The 23,246-nt window shown below is 40.4% G+C and overlaps 3 protein-coding genes across 4 annotated transcripts in view; all 3 read left to right on the top strand.

Annotated features, from left to right (window-relative positions):
* ehd4 (EH-domain containing 4) overlaps positions 1 to 12,773 on the top strand; it is a 27,420-nt gene extending 14,647 nt beyond the window's left edge. Inside the window, exons 4-8 of the mRNA XM_024272080.2 lie at positions 4,035 to 4,201; positions 4,270 to 4,403; positions 4,480 to 4,591; positions 9,933 to 10,097; positions 12,100 to 12,773. Coding sequence (XP_024127848.1) covers positions 4,035 to 4,201; positions 4,270 to 4,403; positions 4,480 to 4,591; positions 9,933 to 10,097; positions 12,100 to 12,657 — 1,136 coding nt within the window. The 3' untranslated portion in view covers positions 12,658 to 12,773. The remainder of the gene's footprint in view (positions 1 to 4,034; positions 4,202 to 4,269; positions 4,404 to 4,479; positions 4,592 to 9,932; positions 10,098 to 12,099) is intronic.
* A 2,893-nt stretch (positions 12,774 to 15,666) lies between these two features.
* On the top strand, positions 15,667 to 21,946 carry LOC112149461 (4F2 cell-surface antigen heavy chain). 2 transcript variants are annotated; one of them, XM_024277162.2, is made up of 8 exons: positions 15,667 to 16,064; positions 18,931 to 19,121; positions 19,686 to 19,859; positions 20,045 to 20,142; positions 20,261 to 20,403; positions 20,513 to 20,804; positions 20,886 to 20,936; positions 21,032 to 21,946. In XM_024277162.2, the coding sequence occupies exons 1-8, from the start codon at positions 15,766 to 15,768 to the stop codon at positions 21,368 to 21,370; spliced, it is 1,587 nt and encodes a 528-aa protein (XP_024132930.1). In that variant the 5' UTR covers positions 15,667 to 15,765; the 3' UTR covers positions 21,371 to 21,946. The 2 variants fall into 2 exon arrangements, with proteins under 2 accessions (XP_024132930.1, XP_024132939.1); XM_024277171.1 differs by having other exon boundaries at positions 15,684 to 16,064; positions 21,035 to 21,946.
* A 167-nt stretch (positions 21,947 to 22,113) lies between these two features.
* Positions 22,114 to 23,246, top strand: part of zgc:109986 (uncharacterized protein LOC553566 homolog) — a 6,339-nt gene continuing 5,206 nt past the window's right edge. The window contains exon 1 of the mRNA XM_036209878.1: positions 22,114 to 22,365. Coding sequence (XP_036065771.1) covers positions 22,269 to 22,365 — 97 coding nt within the window. The 5' untranslated portion in view covers positions 22,114 to 22,268. The remainder of the gene's footprint in view (positions 22,366 to 23,246) is intronic.

Here is a 23,246-nt window from a genome sequence, read left to right as displayed (position 1 = left end):
CCACTTTTCCCCTTTTTTCAGTGTGGCAAGATGAAATGTCAACAAAACGGTTGTGGTTTTCTATTGTAAAATCGTTCTCAGTGGTCTTTTAATTATGGTTATGCAGTTTTGAGTTAAAATCAAAAGGCATGTGTTGTTTTTTTAGGACATATTTTCTGCAGAGGTTTAGGGGGGGACTGTTTGCACAGAAGTTAGCCTTTTGCTAATTTCCCAGCATTCCTTTGTTTACATTTTCTTCTGCTAGCAATAACACGTCACAAGCAAAAAAAAGAACTGTCAGCCGCACAGTTTTGAGCCAGTTGACAGCTCAGACTAAGAAAATGAAGATCTTAATGGATCTATTTGTCTTTAACTGGAGGATTTAAAATTGGAGCGGAGAAGGGAGACTTTGTTGCGTCACAAACCCGAGCCTTTTCAAACCCCAGGTTTTCGTCTGCTCCTGATTCAACAAGATTTGAATAAAGGAAAACATAGTAATGCGGTTTTATTCTTAAAATCTTTTATACATGCCTTCCATCACAACATGTTAAACACTCATTTCATGGGTTTTTAAATAAAACTTTTATTTTCTAGTATTGTAAGAAAATGTGAAAATGACCAAATTTCACACTTTGCCACCAAATGGCCACCAAGCCATAGGTCTTGTAGCCACCCCATAATAAGTTCAAAACTTACTTTGGAGATCCCTGAAACGTGTTTTCTAAGTGGATTTTTAAATATGTACCCCTTAAGGGATTTTGGCCCCATTCAATGGTTTCTCCCATTTTGATGTCATCAATATTGTATTTTTTAATATGTTGTGGAGGTGACATTTTTGCTCAAATCTGCTGCAAAAAAGAAGGATTATGAAAACTATCAATTCAGGACTGCTGCAGGAAATATTAATTTTATTAACAAGGTAAAACAATACAAATCCTACAAAAGAATGAATTAGTTTCTCCAACAGCCAAAGCAGGTTTCCTCCCAACCCAACGGTGATGCAGCAGCGTCTGCAGCTCCACCTCTTTCCCTGCTGATCGCAGTGACTCATTCTGGAGCTGTGACAGCATCAGCTGAGCGGGCGGAGGCCTAGGTGGATGGATGGAGTGACAGCCGTGGCAGCTCTCCCTCCATCTGGAAACGGTTAGAGCTGAGGTTCTTACAGAAGACGAGGATTCAGACGCCGCTGCGCTCGGGTCCACTGTGACCCGTTGGGGCCTAAAACACTGCACTTGTTTTATGTAAACTGTTTTCTGGAACAAAATCAGGATATTTTTCCCACGGTGAAAGTCCAGTTTTTGCTGCTGGATCCCATCCCATTACACTAAAAAAAAAAAAAAAATACCCATAGTGCTTCAGTCAGCGTTTGCCTTGTGCTCGTGTGTCATTCTGAGTCTGCAGGACACAGAGATGTCCTAAATTTAGGGAGATCTTTGTCCTCCCAGCTGTACAGGTCATGGAAACCTTCCTGCTGCGTGTTTGACTTGCATGTCGGCTCCATCTCGTCGTCTGGGTGGAGCTGCTGTTTGCCCTCCAGGCTCCGGTCCAAAACGTTCAGGCAGACCTGCTGTAGTCACAGGGTGGAGTCTGTGTGAGCGTGGAGCAAACATCAACTTCCTTCACTGCTTTCCTTTTAAAATGACCTGAAATATTACCTACTGGTGCAGCTATTTTAGGGGATTATTCAAAGAAGAGAAGGAATGTAAAGAAACATGGAACAATAAAGTTGTTTAAAAAAAGAAGAGTAGAATACGATGAATGAATGATGGGGGTTTTTTGGGGGAGTAAGCAATGTCTGCTCCAGTTTCTCTGGACAAATCCATCAGGAGAACTACAGTTCCTCATTCTTGTCAATAAAGTGTTTTGCAATAATTAAACCTTAAATTGAGGAGGTTTAGTGAGCAGATTTCTGCTTTCTGATTGGCTGAAAATGAAGGCAGAACAAGAGAGCAGAACCTCCAACCCAAAACGAAGAACGCCTGAAGCTACATGCAGTTCCCCACATAACCACCAGGGCGACATGTTCAGTCTGAATGTGTTCTATGTCAGTTTTGGGCCCAATCCGAATTCTTCCCTTCTCCCTACCCCAACATTTAGCCCTCCAAATGGAGAGTTATGGAAAAATAGTGTCTCCGAATTCAGACGTCACTTTCACTCGAAAGTCGCCGGTCAGCTAGAATTAGCGCTTAGTTTTCAGTGCTCAAATATACATAACAGTAACTTCAAAAAGGTCTCGCCAAAAGAAAAAGTCATCACTTTCAATTAAATTGGGACTTGGATTTAAAGGGATTCAGGAACCCAACAAGGGAATTGAACCCTCGTCCTCCCGCTTGTGGGGCAGAATTCTCTCCATAAGAAAACTAATATAAGAAAATGACTTTCATGTCAACACTTTTTTTCTACTCAGTCAGGTTATGGATTAAAGGTTGTCAGTGTTTTCAGGTCACCTGACTACAGAGTGTATTTCAGGTTGACCTTGTGGTCAAGGTCGAGCCCCGAGGCGGTGGAAACAGTGGGCGCTGTGTTGTTGGATGCAGGCGTTTCCCTGACAGGAAGTGGAACTTCAACAAGTCAGATGAATTCCCTTCAGTCAACCTCACAGGAGTTTACCTTCACACACACACCCCTCCTCCTTCAGTAGCGACCGCCGGCCGTCACCGCTGTAACCTGAAGCGTGGGGGGGCGTGGCCAATGAGTCAACACCCTCTTTTATTCATGAAGGCTCCTTTCTAGTGGACTTTTCCGCATAAGTGAAGCTCCGGCTTAGGTGTTTATGAGGCCTTCACGTTTCTCTGTGATGGTGGTTCATGATGTGTCTCCATGCTGCAGTTTTCCTTCAAGGAGGAAAATACGATTAAAAATGTACAAATTCTGAAGCACTAAAGTTTTTTTTTCATTATTTCTTCAATGTTACGTTTGGAATCTGTGGTTATATCAGAGAACCTCAGGAAATTTCCTCACGTTTAAAGCCTTCCAGGTCTGAGCTCACTGTGATCCACTTCAACCACACCCAGATCCCGTTACACAAACCAGATTCGCTCTGCTGCTCCGTCCTTTCCTGTGAGCCTTTCACCAGCTCCAAAAGCGACTCGTTCATCAGGCTGAGGAGCATCTGCTCACATCTGCTCAGCGGGAGATTCTGAAGATCCACTCCACGCTAAAATAATTTATTTCTACAAAGATCAAACAAAAAATAACCTGAAAAAAAGGCAGCACACTCTGTCACCTGGTCACCACTAAAATGGTTTTGTGTAGGTACAAACAATGAGGTATATAGCGCTAGAGATGGCATGTTAGCTAAGGGCTGCCATGAAATAGTCGACGACTAATTTAATAGTCGATTAGTCGTTACTTTATATTTTATGGAGTTAGAGTGTAGTGAAGATGAAAGTTATAATGGCAATATACTAGCTTTATGGACTATTTTGGCATTTATTAAGGTTTTTATTAAGGCTACTTTGGAGTTTGGCTATTATTTCCGCTACATGCTGGCTGCTTTGGGTAATTTTTAAGTTTTTCAGTTTTTAGGCAAATTTGGCATTTAACTAATATTTTAGCTACATGCTAGCTGTTTTAACTAACTTAGTCTTTTTTCAGTTTTTTAAGCTAATTTGGCATTTAACTAATATTTTAGCTGGCTATCAGTCTCAGGGATATGAACTATCTACTTCACCGTTTTTAGCTATCAATTTCAGCATCTTCAGCTATTATTATTGTTATTATATTATTGTTTTTCTGATGATCCGAGTTTTTACCTTTTTAAAATCATACCAAAACTAAGCATTTTGTGGTCGTTTTACTGTGTCTGCTAAGCCACGTCTCATTGTTTTTATACCATTCCAATATGGCGTATATATGGCGTATATATCTTTACGCATCTTGGACAAAAGTAAAAAGCCTGTGTGTCATCTCTAGCGATTAACCTTCAAATCCTCGGCGTCTAAACTAAAGTCATCCCTGTTTGACTCTCAACGTCGGGAGTCAAACCACCAAATGTTCGTGTCAATAAAGTTGGTTTGAATGCCCCTCGCTGTCTCTCTCTGCCGTCTCGCCAGGTTACGACTTCGCCGAGGTCCTGCGGTGGTTCGGCGAGCGAGTGGACCGGATCATCCTGCTGTTCGACGCCCACAAACTGGACATCTCCGACGAGTTCTCGGAGGCCATCCGGGCCCTGAAGGGTCAAGACGACAAGATCCGGGTGGTCCTCAACAAGGCTGACCAGGTGAGAACGCGGGAACCCCGAGGGTCACGCCAGGACCCAGTTCTGACCTGTGTCTCACCTGTGCTCAGGTGGACACCCAGCAGCTGATGCGGGTGTACGGCGCCCTCATGTGGTCGCTGGGGAAGGTGATCAACACTCCGGAGGTGGTGAGAGTTTATCTGGGCTCCTTCTGGGCCAAACCTCTGCAGAACACGGAGAACAGGTACGTACTCACAGAAACGTGCACGTTCGTTCATCCACTCATTCATTCATTCATTCATTCATCCCCCCACCCTCAGGCGGCTGTTCGAGGCCGAGTCCCAGGACCTTTTCCGGGACATCCAGAGTCTACCCAGGAATGCGGCTCTCCGTAAACTCAATGACCTCATTAAGAGAGCGCGGCTGGCCAAGGTGAGACAGGAAGTCAACATGTTGTCCTTTCAGCCGACTCCCAGACCCTCAGGAAAGCTGGGAATGCTCCGGAATGTCAGGCGGATCATCCAGAACAGAAATGTCTGTTCATCTGACATCCCGACGTCTCAAAGGGTTTCATAGAGACGCAGAAGGGTCACTTCACATCCAGAAGTTTTTTTTTTGTTTCACAAAAGTCTTACTTTAAGTCCAAAGTAAGTTTAAGTTGACGCTAATTTGGTATTGTTGACACGTTGTTTTTTTTGTTGTTGTTTTTTTGTCGTTTTAAATTATTTAAATACCATATAGTTATTTGGCTCACAAAGCACAAGAAGATGTTTTTGAGGCGGTATAGTTCTTCCTCAACCATAGAAGAAGAAGACATATACTAACTTATGTTTTGCGGCGGCACAGTACCAGCACTAGCATCTGAAGCATCCCGCCATCTTGGCGTCTTCCTCGCCGTCCTCAACATCTTCATCAAAGTAATTTTCACTCACATTTATTATTAGAGAATGGGTGTAATGTTTTCTATCCTCGTGCAGAATAATTTTGGAAAAAATTTGCCAAATTTGCAGCGCTGCTGTCACAGGAAGTAAAAAAAATCTTCAAAATAAAGTGTAGGTGAAGGTCACTATTTTCAAAGTAAAACAAGTGTGTTTTTGTAGTTGAAAAAAAAGAAACGGAAGTTCTATGTACTGACATAAGTTCTGACAAAGCAAATTAAATTCTTTTGATTCTGGTAACACTTCAACTGTAATTAACGTAGTTCCAGTGGATTCTGAAGCGGAGAAAAGCAGCCTCGGGCGGACAAATTCATCGGCGACTAATCGGGGAAAATCAACTATGACTAAACTGAAAACCCAATCAGCGACTAATTAACTAATCTGAAAAAACAATTGACAACTAATCAGAAAAACCGATCGGCGACCAATCGACTCATCCAAAAATCCAATTGGTGACTAATAGACTAATCGGGGGAAACCAATTGGCGACTTACTGGAGCAACAAATCGGCGACTAATCGGAATACCCAATTGGTGAGTAATCGACCAATTGGAAAACCAATTTGTGACTAATCAACTAATTGGAAAATCCAATTGGCGACTAATTGACTTATAGGAAAAAACAATTTGTTGCTAATCGACCAATCGAGGGAAACCAATCGGCGACTAATCGGGAAAATAAATCAGTGACAAATATACTATTTGGAAAAACCAATCAGTGACTAATCGACTAATTGCAAAACCAATTGACAACTAATCAACCAATCGGGGATACAAATCGGCGACTTATCGGAAAAAGCATCAGTTACTAATTGACTAATCTGGAAAATTCATTGGTGACTAATCGACTAATTGGAAAAACTAATCATGACTTATCGACTTCTAAAATAATCGTGACAGTCCTAGAGCAAAGAGCTTGTTGCATATTTTCTACGTCACAAATACGATCCTTTTCTAACTGATTCATTTGAACAAAGAAATACTCATAAATGTCATTTTAATCTTAATTTTCATTTTACATGTCCTCCTTCATCAGAAAATTTGCCTCAAAACATGTTAAAAACACGAAAAACACACTGTTTTAATGTAGTGTTTTAATGCAGCAGAATTGAGAAACGAGTTTGTGCCCAAAGAAGCAAATCTTAATCAGCAGTTTGGAGGAAAGGTTGCAGAGAAGAATCTGCTCCTAATGAGGTCACGGGAGAGGCTGAAGCTTCATGTGATGAACGAGCAGGGAGTTTGAGGGTGGAGTCGCTCCACATTGTGTAAATCTAAAGAAGGAGTTTGAATTCATCAACTGGTGAAGCGTTTTTCAGGAACTATAATGTCAGGGAGGAGAGGAATGTCCACGACTGCAGAGGACAAGCTGCTCTGATGCCTCATTTTCATGTGTTTTGCCTGTTTGATGGACAGGAACTTCTGAACGCAGCTCTGCTGGTGAAATGCTCCACAGATGGTCTGGAGCTCTTTGTTCATTCAGCACTTTGCTTTGTTCCTGATTTCAAAATTGAGACACCAAATAAAACAGGTTTCATTTCCTCTGCAGAACCGTTGAGTTTTGGATTTGCGTGAAATTGCGCAGATCCTCCGTCGGTTTCGTTTCGTCGTCTGATTCCACAATAGTCCAGAAAATAACCTTTCTAAGTGAGAGTTCTTGGTTTCTGCGGGTGCTGAGCTTTCGGGTCATCTTGCTGCACTCTTTCCTGAATGTCCAGACACTTTCTGCAGTTGTCCAGGATTGGAGAAACCTCCAGCCCTTCTGGATTCGTTCGTGAGAAGCCGCTCTGCTGCCCTCTGGCCTCACTGAGTCGGTGACCTCACCGCTTTTGTTTGCAGTCCCTCCCTTCCTTCCACTTCCCATCATACCTTTGCCTGGTATGCAGGAGTGAGGGGAGGGGGCTCCATTGCCCTCATTCTTCTCTGGCATCCCCCCTCAGCCTCGGGAGGCAGTGATGTCACCCGGAGCTCAGGTTGAGGTTCTGTTCCTGCAGGAGGAAGCCCAAAGTGGACGTTTATTCTGCTGGTTTTGCTTTATTTCTCATTTCAATCATTTTTATGTTGTAAACAGATCATGAAGAAGCTGTGTTGTTTCTGTTAGGAGAAACAAAGTGTCCCAACAGACTGATTTACGTCAGAGTCTCTCTCTGGATCCTTTTTTTAAAGAGTCAGTCCAATGAAATTGATGTTTTTAGGGGTGTAGGAGAAATCAATATTTAATTTGGAGATACTTGTATTGATTTAAAATGCTGACAAGACGTATTTGATTAACTAGAAAAGTTGCATTAGCTGTGATAATACTAGTGTGAATGTTTTTTGCGGAAAGTTGCAGAAGATAATGAAGCTTTTTGCTGAAAATTGTGACACAATTTACTTTAATTGCTGAAAGGGATTTATTGAAAATGTAAAAACTATTTGCTAAATGATAAATTTTGTTAAAGAACTACGAAAGAGCGCTCAAGTTGACCTAAATTCCTGAATCATTTATAGGGTGTTGCTTAAACATGACTCAAACTATAAATTATCCCCAAAAACCATAGTAGATGACAAATTAGCCAAGACAGCTAGCTCGCTGCTTAAATACTAGCTAAACTCCAAGAGTAAGAGTAAGTATTAGTAAGTAAGTTTTTTGGCAAGTTGAAACTCAATCACATTTTCAGTGATTTCAATATCGAAATGTTCAGCTACATCAGGACATTACTGCTTGTATTTTTTATATTCATAAACTTTATTGTTTTTGAAATATTGAGCTAAATATGCCCCACGAGAAGTAGATGAGAAAATCTTCACATTTTAAGCAGATTAGCAACAAGCCTTTAATGAGTTTTGTTTTAATCTTATTTTAAAAAAAATTTTGTTTGCCTAATATTTTAGCAAAATGCTAACGTTTTTGGCTAATTTGTTATCTACTGGGGTTTTTAGGCTAATATAGAGTTTGGCTACTATTTTAGCAACAGGCTAACGTTTTTGGCTAATTTATGTAGTTTATTGAGGACATTTAGTCTATTTTGGAGTTTAGGTGGCATTTAAGCAAAGTGCTAGCTTTTTTTTTTTTTGCTAAATTGGCATCTACTTAGATTTTTTTCATGCTAATTTTGAGTTTAGCTAATATTTTAGCAACATGCTAATGTTTTTGGCTAATTTGTTATCTACTAGGGCTGCACGGTGGCGCAGTGGTTAGCGCTCTCGCCTCACAGCGAGAAGGCCCCGGCTCGACTCCCGGCTGGGACCTTTCTGTGTGGAGTTTGCATGTTCTCCCCGTGCATGCGTGGGTTTTCACCGGGGACTCCGGCTTCCTCCCACCGTCCAAAAACATGCTTCATAGGTTAATTGGTGTCTCTAAATTGCCCCTAGGTGTGAATGTGAGAGTGAATGTGTGTGTGATTGAGGCCCTGAGACAGACTGGAGACCTGTCCAGGGTGTACCCCGCCTTCGCCCATCAGTAGCCGGGATAGGCTCCGGCACCCCGCGACCCCGAAAGGGACGAAGCGGTCAAGAAAATGGATGGATGGATGTTATCTACTGAGTTTTTAAGGAAAACTTTGAGTTTAGCTTCTACTTTGGCAAGCCTAACATTTTAACGTTTTTGACTAATTTAGTTAACTGACGAATTTTAGGCTATTTTGGAGTTTGGCTAGTATTTAAGTAATGTGTTAGCTTTTTTTTTTTTTTTTGCTTATACATCTACTAAGCTTTTTTATCATGCTAATTTGGAGTCTAGCTAATATTTTTAGCAACATGCTAATATTTTTGACTTTTTTATCTACTGGGATTTTAGGCTAAATTAGAGTTTAGCTTCTATTTTGGCAAGTCTAATTTAGTTTTCAGAGGAATTGACTATTTTGGAGTTTAGCTAGTATTTAGGCAATGAGCTAGCTTTTTGGCTAATTTGGTATCTACTAAGATTTTATGGGCTAATTTGAAGTTTAGCTCATATTTAAGCAACACCCTAAATATATTTGTAAAATTGACATGTATTAGGAATTTTCAAGCAATTTTACTACAATTTTTTTGTAAATTTAGGTCAACTTCAGCGCTCTTTCCTGGTTCTTTAACAAAATTTCCAGTCTTTTAGCAAATTTAACATTTTGCAAATAGCTTTTGCAGTTTTAGCAGATCCCTTCAGCAAGTAAAGTAAATTGAATCACTATTTTTTAGCAAAAAGCTTCAGCAACTTCAGCAAGTTTCCGCAAAAAGCATTCACACTAGCACTATCGCAGGCAATCCAACTTTTCTTGTAAATGTTTATTTTCTAGTGTCTCCTCACAGATGGCACAATACAAATATCTAAAATTTTGTTTTGGTGCAGAAAGTTACTTTACATTCATGAGGTATTACAAGATTTTTTTTTTTTTTATGGGTGTTTTCCAAGTCAGATAGTTATTTTTTCCAACACCACATAAACACAGCTTTTCTCTAAGTTTGCGTTTTTCTCTCATCAACCCATTATTGAAATTGGCTCTAAAATGAGAAAAAAAGGTCACCTTTTTAAACCAAAAACTCCAAAAAGTTCTGTTTAAATCAAAGTTAAATAATGTTTTCGTCCAGATTCCATGTTATTTCTTTCTCGTAAGATCAAAAACTCAAAATATCTGTTTGAATCAGGAGCAGATGAAAAAATGAAGTTTGAAAAAGTTTGCATTTGGGATGTAAAAACGACCTTCTCCGAGTTCTCAGTAACAGGAAGGCTTTAGCCCCGCCCACAACTCTGGTAAATTTCTGAATTAACTCATGTCGCTTGATTTCGACCCTCAGCTTCAGGTCAACATCTCCTCACAGCTCTTTGGACTTTAGGAACTGGTGTCAGCGCTCACTCTCACCTGTACTACCCTCCTCCAGGTGCACGCTTACATCATCAGCTACCTGAAGAAGGAGATGCCCACCCTCTTTGGACGGGAGAAGAAGAAGGAGGAGCTGATAATGAGGCTGCCAGAGATCTACACCATCCTGCAAAGAGAGCATCACATCAGCGCCGGAGACTTCCCCAACGTCAGCAAGATGCAGGTAAAGCAAACGCCATCCCGTCCACCAGAAGGCGTGATGGATGAGTGATTACGCCGCTTCAGAATCCACGTTTTTGCTCTGAGGAGCCAAAAATCCCTGAAAGACCCTCAAAAGAGGAGGCCCTGTTTCAAATCTAACCTTCCTGTGGTCAGACCAAAGCCCAGATGTGCCACTCAACTGATCAAGTCCTGATGGATTCAAAACACAAATGGAGGTATGCTTTCCTCCCGTCACGATTCAACAACAGACTCTAGAAAACCACAAAGAGTCGAGGCAGCACACACTTCCTGTTTTCAGGCTGCAAGGGGCTCATGGGAAACGCGCCATCAATAATCCCCGTTCAGGCGAGATTCTTTCAAAGGAGATGATCCCTGAGCTCAGATGCAGAGATGTTTGGACAGAGCGATCGGATCTGCAGCTGCTCTGCAGAGACGGGAGCATGTGAGCCTGAGAGCTGCCAGGCCTCATATCTGTGAGATTATTGTTGAAGTGTTTGTTTGAGCTTTCTCCTCCCCTGGTGAGATGTGTGCTCAGCTGACGGAGACACGATGTCCTGACAAAGACCTCTGGAGGTCAGACAGATTCAGAACTTTATTTTCATATGCATAAAAAACAGGAATTCTTTTGGATTACTAAATAAAAGGGAGTTTGTTTTATTCTCAGTTGCTCTGGGCTTTTGTATGGAAGCCCTTCAAAATAAAAGACAGAACAAACTATATCCTGTTTAGATAGCATTAGCTTGAATTATTAAATTCAAAATTGATTTTTATATTCTAAAAATATTCGTCTTGTAAACATAAATAATGTTTAAAAAATCAAATCAAACAAGTGCGTATGAGGTACTGTTTATAAACCTACGTAGGAGAATTATAACATCAACAGTTTTGATTATTTAGCCTGTTTTAGGAGGAAAAAAATCATATTTTCACCCTTTTAATTTGTTTATTTATAAATGTTACATTTACTAACTTAATATTAAGTGAGGAAGCTGAATATTTAATTTTAAGTAAATTAAATGTATTTTATAATCATTTATTTAGTTTACAAACTATATATTTAATTTTCTAAACTTAAACATTTAGTTTGCAAATTAAATATTTAGATCTGACCTAAATATTTATTTTCTAAATTAAAATAACTTTTTATCAAATATTTAGCTCCAAACTAAACATTTAGTAATTAAACTAAATGTTTAGTTTAGAAAATAAATATATAAAATAAATATTTAACTAAAATTAAATATTTAGCTTGCTAGCTAAATATTTAATTGGTAAATACAAATAAAACATGTTTTTTCTCCCCTAAAACAAGCTAAATAATCACAAATTTTAATGTTAAAATTTTACTACGTAGTTTTACAAACGTAAACACAGAGTATTTTAAGAAACAGAGTAATTTGTTTCCCATAAACACAATCAAATCCTGTTTCTGTAATTTTTGAGAAATTATGAGATTATTCTGGATTATGGAAACCAAATTTGATCCAGATTAGGATTAACCCCTTCATGCTGTTTGTACCGTCTAATCCAGAACTAAAATTTAATTAACATCAATGTAAAAAATAAAAATACTGAAGAATATCGATATATTGGATTTTCTTGCTTCATTGCGTGTTTGATCAGCGCCCCCTGGAGGAGCTGTGAGGTCGTGACGCTTCAATCAGGAATCTTCATTTACTGATATTTGGGAGTTTAAAATGTTTTTTTGCTTCATATCAGATCTGAGTTTTAAAAGCTCGTGCACTCTCACGTGCACTTGTCGTGCAGCTGCAGGCAGCAGGAGGTGAGACGTCCCGCTCCGCTGTAGGTCATGACAAACACAGAAAACATCTGCGCTTCCTGTGGTCTTTGGAAACCAGCAGCGATACGAGTCTCTGCTGAAAACGTTCAGCTGTTCAGACAAACGGGATCTTCAGCTGGACCAGATCCAGACTTTTGGAAAGGATTGTTGTTGATCAGATTGTTGGCAGCAGAAGAATGAACGTAATCTTGTGTTCCTGCAGGACATGCTGCAGCACTACGACTTCCACAAGTTCCCGTCGCTGAAGATGAAGCTCATCGAGTCCGTGGATAAGATGCTGGCCACCAAGATCGCCGTCTTGATGGCCATGATCCGGGAGGAGGAGTCTAAGCAGCCGGCGGCCATAGTGACGGGCGGCGCCTTCGAGGGCTCCCAGGACGGGCCGTTCGGTCAGGGCTACGGCGAGGGCATCAGCGCCGGAGCCGACGCCGAGGACTGGATCGTGAGCCGCGACAAGCACCGCTACGACGAGATCTTCTACACGCTGATGCCCATCAACGGCAAGATCACCGGCGTCAACGCCAAGAAGGAGATGATGAATTCCCGGCTGCCCAACACCGTTCTGGGGAAGATCTGGAAGCTGGCCGACTGCGACCAGGACGGCATGCTGGACGACGAGGAGTTCGCCCTCGCCCAGCACCTCATCAAGGTCAAACTGGAGGGCTACGAGCTGCCCGGCGAGCTGCCCGACCACCTGGTGCCGCCGGCCCACCGCAAAAACCCCGCCGCCAACACCATGTACAACCACACCGAGGACTAACGCGGCGCCAGGAGGTCGAAGGTCAGGAGCTTTTGATGGGACTCGTGTGGACGCCGCGTCTTAACTCCGCTTCATCCATCGTTTGCTTCTGTCTGAAATAAAATCCCTCTGATTTACGGTTTACTCGCTTCTTTAGAGAGCGGCGGCGGTTTGATGCCGTTCAATCCCCCAGAGGAACGACGAACCGTCAGATTCTCCTGGAAACGAAACGGAGCGATTAAGAACTTTTTCTTCTATTAAAATTTAAAAATTAACCAAAGAAATCCCAAACGCCAAATCTCAAAGCTGCAGTTTGCATTTGGATGCAAGATGGCGTTCCTGAGTCCATCAGAGCGTCCACCCTCACGTTGTAACCATCCGCAGACGGAGAGTCTGATGTTTTTGTGTCAGGGCTGCAGGAAAATCCTCATTTCTGTGAGTGGATCACTTTCTGAATGTATGCAAGACTCACAAATGCAGTTTTGTAAAATGATGTTTCATGAAAATCCACGTTTTTGCCTTAGAATGATTCTTTCCCTGCCAGCAGGTGGCGCTGCTGTACGGAGCTAAAGTAGGACCAATATTATTTGAAGCCCAAATAAAAAAAAAATGTTGCTCTTTGCCAAAAAAATGTAAAATGTCCCAAACTTTTTGCTAATCTAAAATACATTTCATTATTTTCAGCTCCAAACGTTCTGTTTTTTTGTTTCAAAACAAACAAAAAAAATTCAATTTTTAAAACTTTTTTTTTTTTTTTCACAAATCTGAAAATTTCAGTTTCAAAACTCTTGGTCCCCTTGGGGCGGGGCTAACACGAAAGACCAATCGCATTGCTTGTACGTAATAAAACTGACAATACAGTCATTTTCTGTCGATAATTATCATAATTCCCATAGTCAGTGAATGCACCAGGACTGAAGTTGCCATCCTCATCCATTTTTGATTGGTCCCTCGTGTTAGCTCCGCCCCAATGGGGCCAAAAGTTTTGAAACTGAAATTTTTAGATTTGAAAACTAGAAAAAAAAAGTTGAAAGTGCCAAAAAAAGTTCTGAAAATGGAAAAAAAAATTGAAATTTAAATTTTGACTTTTGAAACCTTAAAAAACAGAACATTTGAAGCTGAAAATAATTAAGTTTATTTTAGAAATGCAACAATTTTCAGGCATTTTACATTTTTTAGGCCAAACACCAGTTTTTTTTTTTTCAATTCTTTTTTTTGAGTTTCAAATAATAATGGCCTCAATTGAGCTCCATACTACTGTGCCTCAAACTCCCTCTGACTGTGACGTTTTCCGAAACAGAGTTAGAGTTTTATTGAATTGTCTGTTTATTAAAATAATCTAAAGTGTTTTCTGAGGATCATTTTGTTGTTGTTTTTTTCTTTCTTTATGATCAGGTCTGGGTAGCTGCAACTTCTAATTGATTCAATTCCTATTCATTTTTTTTTACAGAATTTACATTCTAAAACTAGTTTTTTCGTCTTTAAAAAAACATATTTCATAATTGGTGATTTCAGCTCCACAAATGTGGAACTTTTATATAAAACAATCAAATTCTACAGTAAAAATGAACAAAAAGAGCAGTTGTTTGTCTTATAATTGCAAAAAGTTGCTTTAAAATATTTAAACGAATCTATGTTTTAATCCCAGCCCTGATTGTGACTTTGTAATGTGTTTTTTAGAAGATACCGGTTTCTACTGAGGAGTTACTATCACCATGTTGTCCTTTTCCATAAAGGAGCATCTATTCCTCTGATCTAAAGTAAATGAAGCATAAATAGACTGTAATTAAGAATCACCTCTTTGTTGAATAAAGGAGGTCAAATTAAAGCATAAACTGGATCAGAGCAGGTGGTCCAAACCTTTTTGAGTCTTCATGAACAGTTTGAACTCTGAAACATCTGATTGAATAAATATGATGTGAAATAAGAGGGTTTCAGCTCAAATCAGAGGTCTGCAAACTCTAAAAAACGCCACTTCTTATTACTAAAACCGACAACTTTGAGGAAAAATACACTTTTTATTTATGTTTTGTGACCGTTGATCCATTTGTTTGTCAAATGTAATAAAAATATAACAGTGTTATATTTTTCCATATATAAAAGTCCTTAATTTCTTTCATTTTTGACGGCAGCGCACATAAAATCCTTTCAAAATAAAATACTTCCTGTGTCAAAAATGATTCTCCTGCTGCAACATATTTACTTAAATTTTAAAAAAATACAAGTCATATTAAACATACTGTTTTCAATCAGTATGACTCATTTTCTCCTTATATTATTAAATGTAACCATGACCATCTTGGTGATGAATATAATTTTAAAATGTAAATGCAATTACTTCAAGAACTTTGCTTCAGAACAGCAATCAGATGCCCATACTAGAAATAAACCACCTTAAAATTTAATACATTAAAATAAATTAAATTATTCATACTATAAACCTGTTATATATTTGAATTATTGGTATTTTTACTTCAAAGCCAAAGAAAAAGTTTGAAACATTCATGTTAATTTTGCAACCAGCTGTTGTATTTCCTTCAGAATCTCTTTGATTTCGCAAAACTTTATTTATTTTCACATTTAAAAAAAAAACAAATATAACTTTATGCGACTTTTTAAATCTTTAATAACTCAAAAACATGTTTTTCTGTCTGAAACAAAAATAAAAAGTAATAGAGTTGATGGGTTTGATGGTTGTTATTTGTTAGCACGCCCCCTTGTGGTCACCTGGATCATCGTCACGACTTTTTGGTGACCGGAGCGAGCTGGTTTCGTGCTGCCTTCACGTACACTCGGAAATATTTTCTCTGGAACCCGTTAAGTAAAAAAAAAACAGCTGTCAATCACAGGTAAAATGGGCTCAGATACGTTTATAGGTTTTATTTTTTTATAAATTGTTATTGAGTTTGGTAAATAACATTTTTGATATAATTATTTTGTGTTTTTTTCACTGTTTTGTCAATTTTATTGCATAAAAATGAGAAAAGTTATAGAAAAAAATATAAAATTCAAATTTCCCATTTGCTCTGAAAGCATCATTTTGCCGCAGCATCAGACACTCATCTGTCGGAACCGGAACCACGCGCTGTAATCCGCAGATTTCGGGCGTGTGCACAGTTTCTGGACCTCATGGACGCGCAGCAGCAGAGCCCCGTGGAGATGAAGGATGCTCCGCGGGATGCGGAGGATGCTGAGACCGCGGAGGCCGAAATGAGCGAGGCGGACCGGGAGAAGGAGCCCATGACGGGGACCGGTACCGGGACTGGAGGGGCGGACGCCGATGAGGAGGCTGCATCTGACGGGATGATGGAGACCGCGGCGGAAACGAACGGAACCGTGAAGCTGAAGGTCCTGGAGGAGGATGAGGAGCGGATGAAGTTCATGGGGCTGAACAAGGAGGAGCTCCTGAGGGTGGCTGGGAGTCCGGGGTGAGGATTCTGGACGTTCTGGATCTGGGTTAGATGTGAGAGGTTCTGAGGATGCAGGATCCTTCTGTCTGATCAGAACATCTTGTTCCTGAAGGTCCAGCTCTGATAGTCTGTTCCCTGCATCAGTATTGATGCATCCTCATTTCAAACTGTTCCATTTGTTATAAATCACACACCTGATCGAAACCAAAATGCCACCTTTTAAAGACAAACCTGAAAATATATTAATTTGGTTTTAAAAATGTAAAAATCCTTCCAGTTCAAAGATCCTCTATAGACAGGAGTCCCATCTCTTATATATATTTCTCTCTTTAAGCTTCTTCTGAGAAATAATGAAAATATTTTTGATCTTTAAAATGTTTTTTTGTGCTGAAAAAGTATAAATTTTCAATTTAATTTGGTTTCACTCAATTGAAAGTATCAATAACTCAGACAGAGACACCAATCACTCATTTCACTTCATTTTTTCCTATAATTTTTGTCCATTAAACCTTCATCTACTCTTTTTTAAAAGACCCACTCTGATTAAAACTGTGTTTTGAGGATCTTTCTGAAGCATTTTTCTGATGATGAAGGACACCTATAAAGAAAATTAAGCTCCAATTGTTTTGTTTGTTTATTGTTTAGCACAAATAAAATAGTTTTTAAATGCGTTTTTTAAATTAAAAATGTGGCAAAACATATATTAGTAGTTCACAAGTGACATCATTTGTCTGAAAACAGCATCAAAATCAAATCAATACCAGAAAATCTCAGAAATAAAACTTTAATCTTAGTTTTCTTTATATATGTCATCTATCATCAAAATAATAACACAAGAACAAGTTGAAAACACAAAAAAATCACAATTTGCATCAGTAGTTCTTTAAACTTCTTCTTTACATTCAGAAATTAAGGAATTTGTCTCTTGTTTGGCAGCTAAACATCTGCTGGATTTTTGGAGTCTATGTCTTGTAAAAACCCTCGTCTGCTTTTTAAAGATAATAAAAATAATAAAGATCTCGTCTTTTTATGAGATGTAGATACAGTTTTATAGAAGTATTTGCTTTTGGTTTCCTGGTGGACATTAGGAGAGGAAATCGGGTTCTACGTGAACTTCTCTGTTCTGATGAAGCAGATCTTCACGCTCATTTGCACTCATGTGTCTCTAAACGCTCCAGAATCTGGACGGAGGGTTTTTGGCCCGTCCTTCTGAACCGGACTAGAATGGAGCTTTGTTCCTGGACTCCTGTGTTACAGTTGGTTAATTAAAAACACAGAAATGTTCATAAAACTGAAGGCGTTTTTAGCATTATTCATTTTTTGCGGGGAAATATTTGTTGTTTTGTGCAACAGGAGAGATTTTATATTATTTTTAGAAAAATAACATAACATTTTTAAATGATCTTAAAATTACCAGCTTCTGTTGCAGGAATTTAGAAGATGTAATATGGGTTAGCCTCCTTACAATAAAAAGGTTTGAATGGATGGATGAGTTCACAGCTGTTTTCCTTTAGAAGATGCAGCAGATTCATCCGCTTGAATCAAAGATGTTCTACTAAAACAGAGGATTCACTCCTCTCAGAAAAATAACCAACAAAGGGGTCTCCGTCCTTCACATAATTAGAGGAACCTGCATTCATGACAGAGTTACGCATCTTTACTTAGATACAATCTTTGTTATAATGAAGGAACACTTTCTGAGTTTTAAAATGATGGAAAAACAAATTAAAAATTCAGATGACAAAAGCAAAATATCTACCCGGTAACAACCCAGCCAGCAAGGCTAACTCGGTCCATATGGTTTATAGGGGGGCAGAAAATGTGGACCCCGATTGGGTTTGTCTGCAGCTTCGGTGGTGGCCCATATTGGCTCAAGTGGGCACTCAGTGGGCTAGCTTGCTACACTAGCCAGCAGTCTGGTGGACAGTGTAGAGTACTAACGAGCTCTGCTGTACCAAGTTAGCGAGCTCCATTGCAGCATGCTAGCAAGCTCCAGTACAGCAACCTAGTGAGCTCTACTATAGCGAATTAGCGCGCTCTGCTGTAACAAGCTAGCAAGCTCCGCTGTAGCAAACTAACAAGTTCCGGTTTATCGAGCTAGCGAGCTTTGTTGTGAGCTAGCCACCTTGCTAGGAAGCTCCTCTGTAGCGAGCCTTAGAGCTCTGCTGTATCGAGTTAGCGAGTTCCGCTGTAACAAGCTAGCGAGCTCCACTGTAGTGAGTTAGCGAGCTCCGCTTTATCAAGCTAGCGAGGTCCTCTGTAACGAGCTAGCAAGCTCAGCTGTAACAAGCTAGCCAGCCCCACTGTAGCATTCTAGCAAGCTCCGCTGTAGAAAGCTAGCAAGTTCCGCTTTATTGAGCGCCTCTGGAACGAGCTAGCGAGCTCCGCTGTAGTGAGTTAGCGAGCTCCGCTTTATCAAGCTAGTGAGCTTCACTGTAACGAGCTAGCAAGTTCCACTGTAGCATTTTAGCAAGTTCCACTGTAGCGAGCTAGCAAGTTCCGCTTTATTGAGCTCCTCTGTAAAGAGCTAGCGAGCTCCGCTGTTACAAGGTAGCAGCTCCACTGTAGCATGCTAGCAAGGTCCGCTGTAACAAGCTAGCCAGCTCCACTGTAGCGAGTCCCATTGTAGTGAGTTTGCAAGCTCCGTTGTAGCATGCTAGCAAGATCCTCTGCAGCGAGGCGGCGAGCTCCGCAGTATCGAGCAACTGAACTTCCCACTGAGGGTCCACTTAAGCCAAGGTGGGCAAACACAGGTGGGCTCACGACAGAAACTGTGGACCAACCCATTTGGGGCCACATTTTCTGCCCACTTTTAAACCATTGGGCCCCACTAGGCCATACTGGCTGGGAAAAGTCACTTCCTGTTTTCCTCTCCTGCTTCCAGGTGGGTGAGGACCCGCTGGGCCCTCCTGTTGGTGTTCTGGATTGGCTGGTTGGGGATGCTGGTGGGGGCCGTCCTCATCATCCTCCAGGCTCCGGTTTGCAGAGAGCTGCCCCCCACCGACTGGTGGAACCAGGGTCCACTGCTCCAGATCAGGAATCTTCAAGACTTCAGTGAAACCAGGGACCTGAAAGGTGGGTCTCCAGCAGGTCGGGTTTGATTATTAAATAGAATGAAAAAACGGAATACAATAAAATGACATAAAATAAAAAAAAAATACAATAAAATAAATTGAAATAATTAAATTAAATTAAATTAAATTGTTAAACTGGCAGGAAACTGAAAAAATGAGAATAAATTTCACAATAAAAGCAGAAGTTTTGCTTATAAACAAATAAAATAATCATTTAAATCATTGAAAGGGTTGATATCTATCAAACAGGTGTTTTTCTCTGTTTTTTTTAGAACTTTATTGACAGAATTTAAGACTTCACATATTTATTGGGAACATGGCTAGAGACGGTTATCAGAGAAGATAAAGGAATTTAAAAATTCCAACAGAAATACAAAAATGTTGAGACAATCAAAACAGAAAATTGGGTGAAATGCAAAATGCCAGAAAAACGTATAAGAAATATTTTCAAAATAAATCAGGAAATGATGCTAACTACCAACCCAAAGAACATTCTTTCTTGACATTGTACCACCTGAATAATGAAAACAGTGAAGTTCATTATTATTCTTTTCTGTCTTGTCAGGTTTGGAGCAGAAGGTCAGCAGCTTGTCAGAGCTGAAGCTCAAAGGTCTGGTGATCGGTCCGATCCACGCCGCTCCGGCCGACGATCCCATGAACCTCCAGTTTGAGGAGATCTCTCCGGAGTTCGGAAGCCTGGAGCAGTTTAAAAGGCTCCTCCAGACGGCTCATAAAAAAGGTGAGACGCAGACTTCTGATAAAAGTCTCCTCAAAGGTCGGACCGTAAAAACTTCCACAGAAACACACAGAAAGAGATGCTTAAAGCGAAAGATCACGATTTTGATCTTTAGAAATGATTGGACCAATCCTGTCACATATTCTCATCACAAGAAGATCTGTTTGATATTTTTCTTTTCTGTGCAGGAATTTTTGTGGTTTTGGATTTGACTCCCAACTACCGTGGATCTTCTGGACCCTGGTTCTCCAGCGCCAGTGTGACTAATGTGGCAGAAAGACTGAAGGTGAGACATGTCGGCCGCTGGGAGAAAAGGAAATGCAGAGACTCCTGATGTAAGGAAAGGAGTTCTGAATAATTGTATTCTTGAATCATTACTAAAGAGACTCTGTTTGCTACCTCAGTCCGCGCTCGTGTTCTGGCTCAGTGAAGGAGTGGACGGCATCCAGCTGTCGGGGGTGGAGCAGGTGACCCGTATGGTTCCGTCCCTCTGGACCGACATCCGGGCCATCATCCAGAACGGGACCGACAAGTATCCCAACAAGAGGTCAGAGGCTCACCGGATGGATGGATGGATGGAGACAGATACAAATCAAAAGAAACTTTATTCATCAAGCACTTTTTGTTCATTTTTGTGATCTGTTTTCAATCACCAGAGTCCTGATCGGAGTGACGGACAGCTCCTCCGCTGACACCGTGTCAGACGTCCTCTCCTCCACCGGCGTCGACCTGCTGCTCTCCGGCGTCCTCTCTGCCTCCAACCAGACTGAGCGCGCTCACAACGTCCAGATGCTGTATTCCAATCACAGTCAGACCAAGCTGGCCTGGAGCCTGGAGGCCCCCCAGGACCTGAACCACGATCTGGTCCGAGTGAACCAGCTGCTGCTGATGACGCTCCCCGGAACGCCGGTGTTCATCGGCGGGGAGGAGATCGGGCTGAAGGACAAGGTGATGGGAGCAAAGATGTTTATTTGTGACTTTAAAACTTTGTTTATGCTTCTTTATTAACACTGATCTTCTCTGTTTCAGGGTACAAAGATGGTCTGGGACTCTGAGAAGGAGCTGAATGACTCTCTGCAGGTAAACAACATGATGCGGATCCTTGTGTTTTTCAGGATTCTCAAGAAGAGGTGTTGTCTCTGGGTTTTTACTCTCGCTGTGTCCTTTTCCGCCAGCAGGGGGAGCCAACTGAGCGCACTTTTTTCCGCTCCATCAGTGAGCTGCGCGGGAAAGAGCGCTCCCTGCTGTTCGGAGACTTCTTCCTCCTCTTCCACTCCTACTCCTCCCTGGCGTACCTGCGCGTCTGGGATCAGAACGACCGCTTCCTGGCTGCTTTCAACTGGGCGGCGGAGGAGGTGGAGCTCCACCTGAGCGGGGCGGGGCTTCCGCGCCACGCTGTGGTCATCCTGAGCACCAACAGCAGCGCCCTGCCGGAAGACGGCAGCGTGGACCTGCAGAAGCTGCGGCTGGGGCCCGGACAGGCCGCCCTCGTCAGGTTCCCCTATGCGGGATGACCGTCCCATCATGAGGACCGTTCACCGGAAAGTCTCACAGAGGCATGAAGATGTACACCTAACATAAGGAAGAAAGAAAGATGACACAATCCTGCTGCCTCCAAAACAAACCATTCCATAGATTCCTGATACAGGAATTTCACATTTATCAGAAAATCTTTTAGATCTGCGCTCTTTTTCCTCATTTGGAATCTAAACAGTCTTTTTCTGGACCAGCTCTGTAACTGAAAAAACAAAAACTTCCAATTGATGCCATTTCTACCAAGATATGGGAATTTGACAGCAGCAGGAAACACTCAAACAACCCATTTTCAGCTTAATCTCCTTTAGGTTTCAGCTGCTCCCTTTAGGGGTCGCCTCAGCCAATCATCCTCCTCCATCCTTTTTATGCATCCAGACGGACTTGGGACATGAAAACACTGGATTGTACCCCCTTATTGTTGCAGAATTCTCTAGTTAATGAAGATTAAAAATTGTCAACTTCCATGTGAGTGAACAAAAAAGTATATGTGTGATGTGATCACTGTTTGTGTCAAAAATAAAAAATAAAAGATGTCAAGCATAACTTAAGAAAAATGTCTTCTTGTCTACTTTTTATGTCATGTAGAGCAAAAAAATGTTTTTAGAGTAATAATTTATATTTATGAAACAAAAAACATCGATTTTTACGTAGAATAAGATATTTAATTGTAAAATAAAACACATCATTTGGCAATTTTATGGAAACGCACTTCATTAAAGTCACCGCTAGATGGCAGCATTGCGCCGGAGCGTTCTTTGAAACTCAAGAAGAAGAAGCGTATCTCCTCTTCCTTTCGGAGGCATGTGTTCCGTCTTATCTATCCTTTACTTGGGTTGATTTTTTTTTTGTGTTCTATTTCGCTTCCGATTCTGGAAGATGGACTTCGAGACGGGCAGGTCGGAGGTTCTTCAACTTCTGAGCAGACTAAGTCCGTCAGAGCTGCCGAAGCTCCTGGACTGGATGAAAAGCTCAGGTGAACGCACGTGCACGATGTTTTTCTTCATGAACTTTATTGAACAGCTTACACAATTACAAATCACATCAGTAAGTAGCTCGTAGAAAGCATTATTTGTTATTTTTCAGAAAGGAGAATCAAGTACAGTATATAAAAATAATGGGATCAAATAATAATTGCAATTGAAAAATAAAAATAATTTTAGGAAAAAAAAAATAAACGTATTTACTAAAAAATAAAATAAAATCTCAAAATAGGGAAATATGCATCAAAAATTGTTGAAATGTTCTATACATTGGATGTATTATTTTTAAGATGTTAGGAGTTTTTCTTATATATCGTGTGTTAAACGCACGATGAGTACGTGACCACGTTGATGTGATGTCATCGTACGCTAGTCGGTTGTGTCTCGGAGACATTAAAATATTAACTTTTACATTCAATAACTTCTTAAGTGTCACTTATCAATGTTTTTTGGTTTAGATTTCAACATGCATTTGAAAAACGCCGCGGTCACGTGACCATACAGTTCTGTTTTTGAATAAATCTTTATTGACAATTCAATAATGAGACAAAATTTGGAGGCATTTGATTCATAAAACTGTTTAAATTATAAGAGCTTTTACAGACATTTTAAAGACAAATAAAAAAAAAACATGTTCTAGACTGTACTATTAAAAAAATGCCCAAAATGATATAGATCATTAATTAAATTATGGTTCTGCTAGTTAGAAATAATGCATTTAGAATATTTTAAATATGATTTTTTTTTTCATTTATTTTTTTTTTCTTTAAAGACAAAATATGTTTTCAAGTTTTAAGTTATTTCTTTAAGACACATTTAACTCTCCTTTTCATTGAACTACCAATGACTGTATGTGAGAATTGGACTGTGTGAC

This window comes from Oryzias melastigma, linkage group LG22 (assembly GCF_002922805.2).
Source record: "Oryzias melastigma strain HK-1 linkage group LG22, ASM292280v2, whole genome shotgun sequence".
In the NCBI taxonomy this organism is placed as follows: Eukaryota; Metazoa; Chordata; class Actinopteri; order Beloniformes; family Adrianichthyidae; genus Oryzias; species Oryzias melastigma.
Note: the sequence above shows the minus strand (reverse complement) of the source record. Positions and strands in the feature narration are given on the sequence as shown.

What these genes read in the sequence shown, in the direction of transcription:
- LOC112149461 (XM_024277162.2), top strand. Translation starts at nt 15,766, where the DNA reads ATGGACGCGCAGCAGCAGAGCCCCGTGGAGATGAAGGATGCTCCGCGG. An exon ending in CCAGACGGCTCATAAAAAAG is followed by an intron (nt 19,860 to 20,044) that starts GTGAGACGCAGA and finishes TTTTCTGTGCAG; the next exon opens with GAATTTTTGTGGTTTTGGAT. An exon ending in ATGTGGCAGAAAGACTGAAG is followed by an intron (nt 20,143 to 20,260) that starts GTGAGACATGTC and finishes TTGCTACCTCAG; the next exon opens with TCCGCGCTCGTGTTCTGGCT.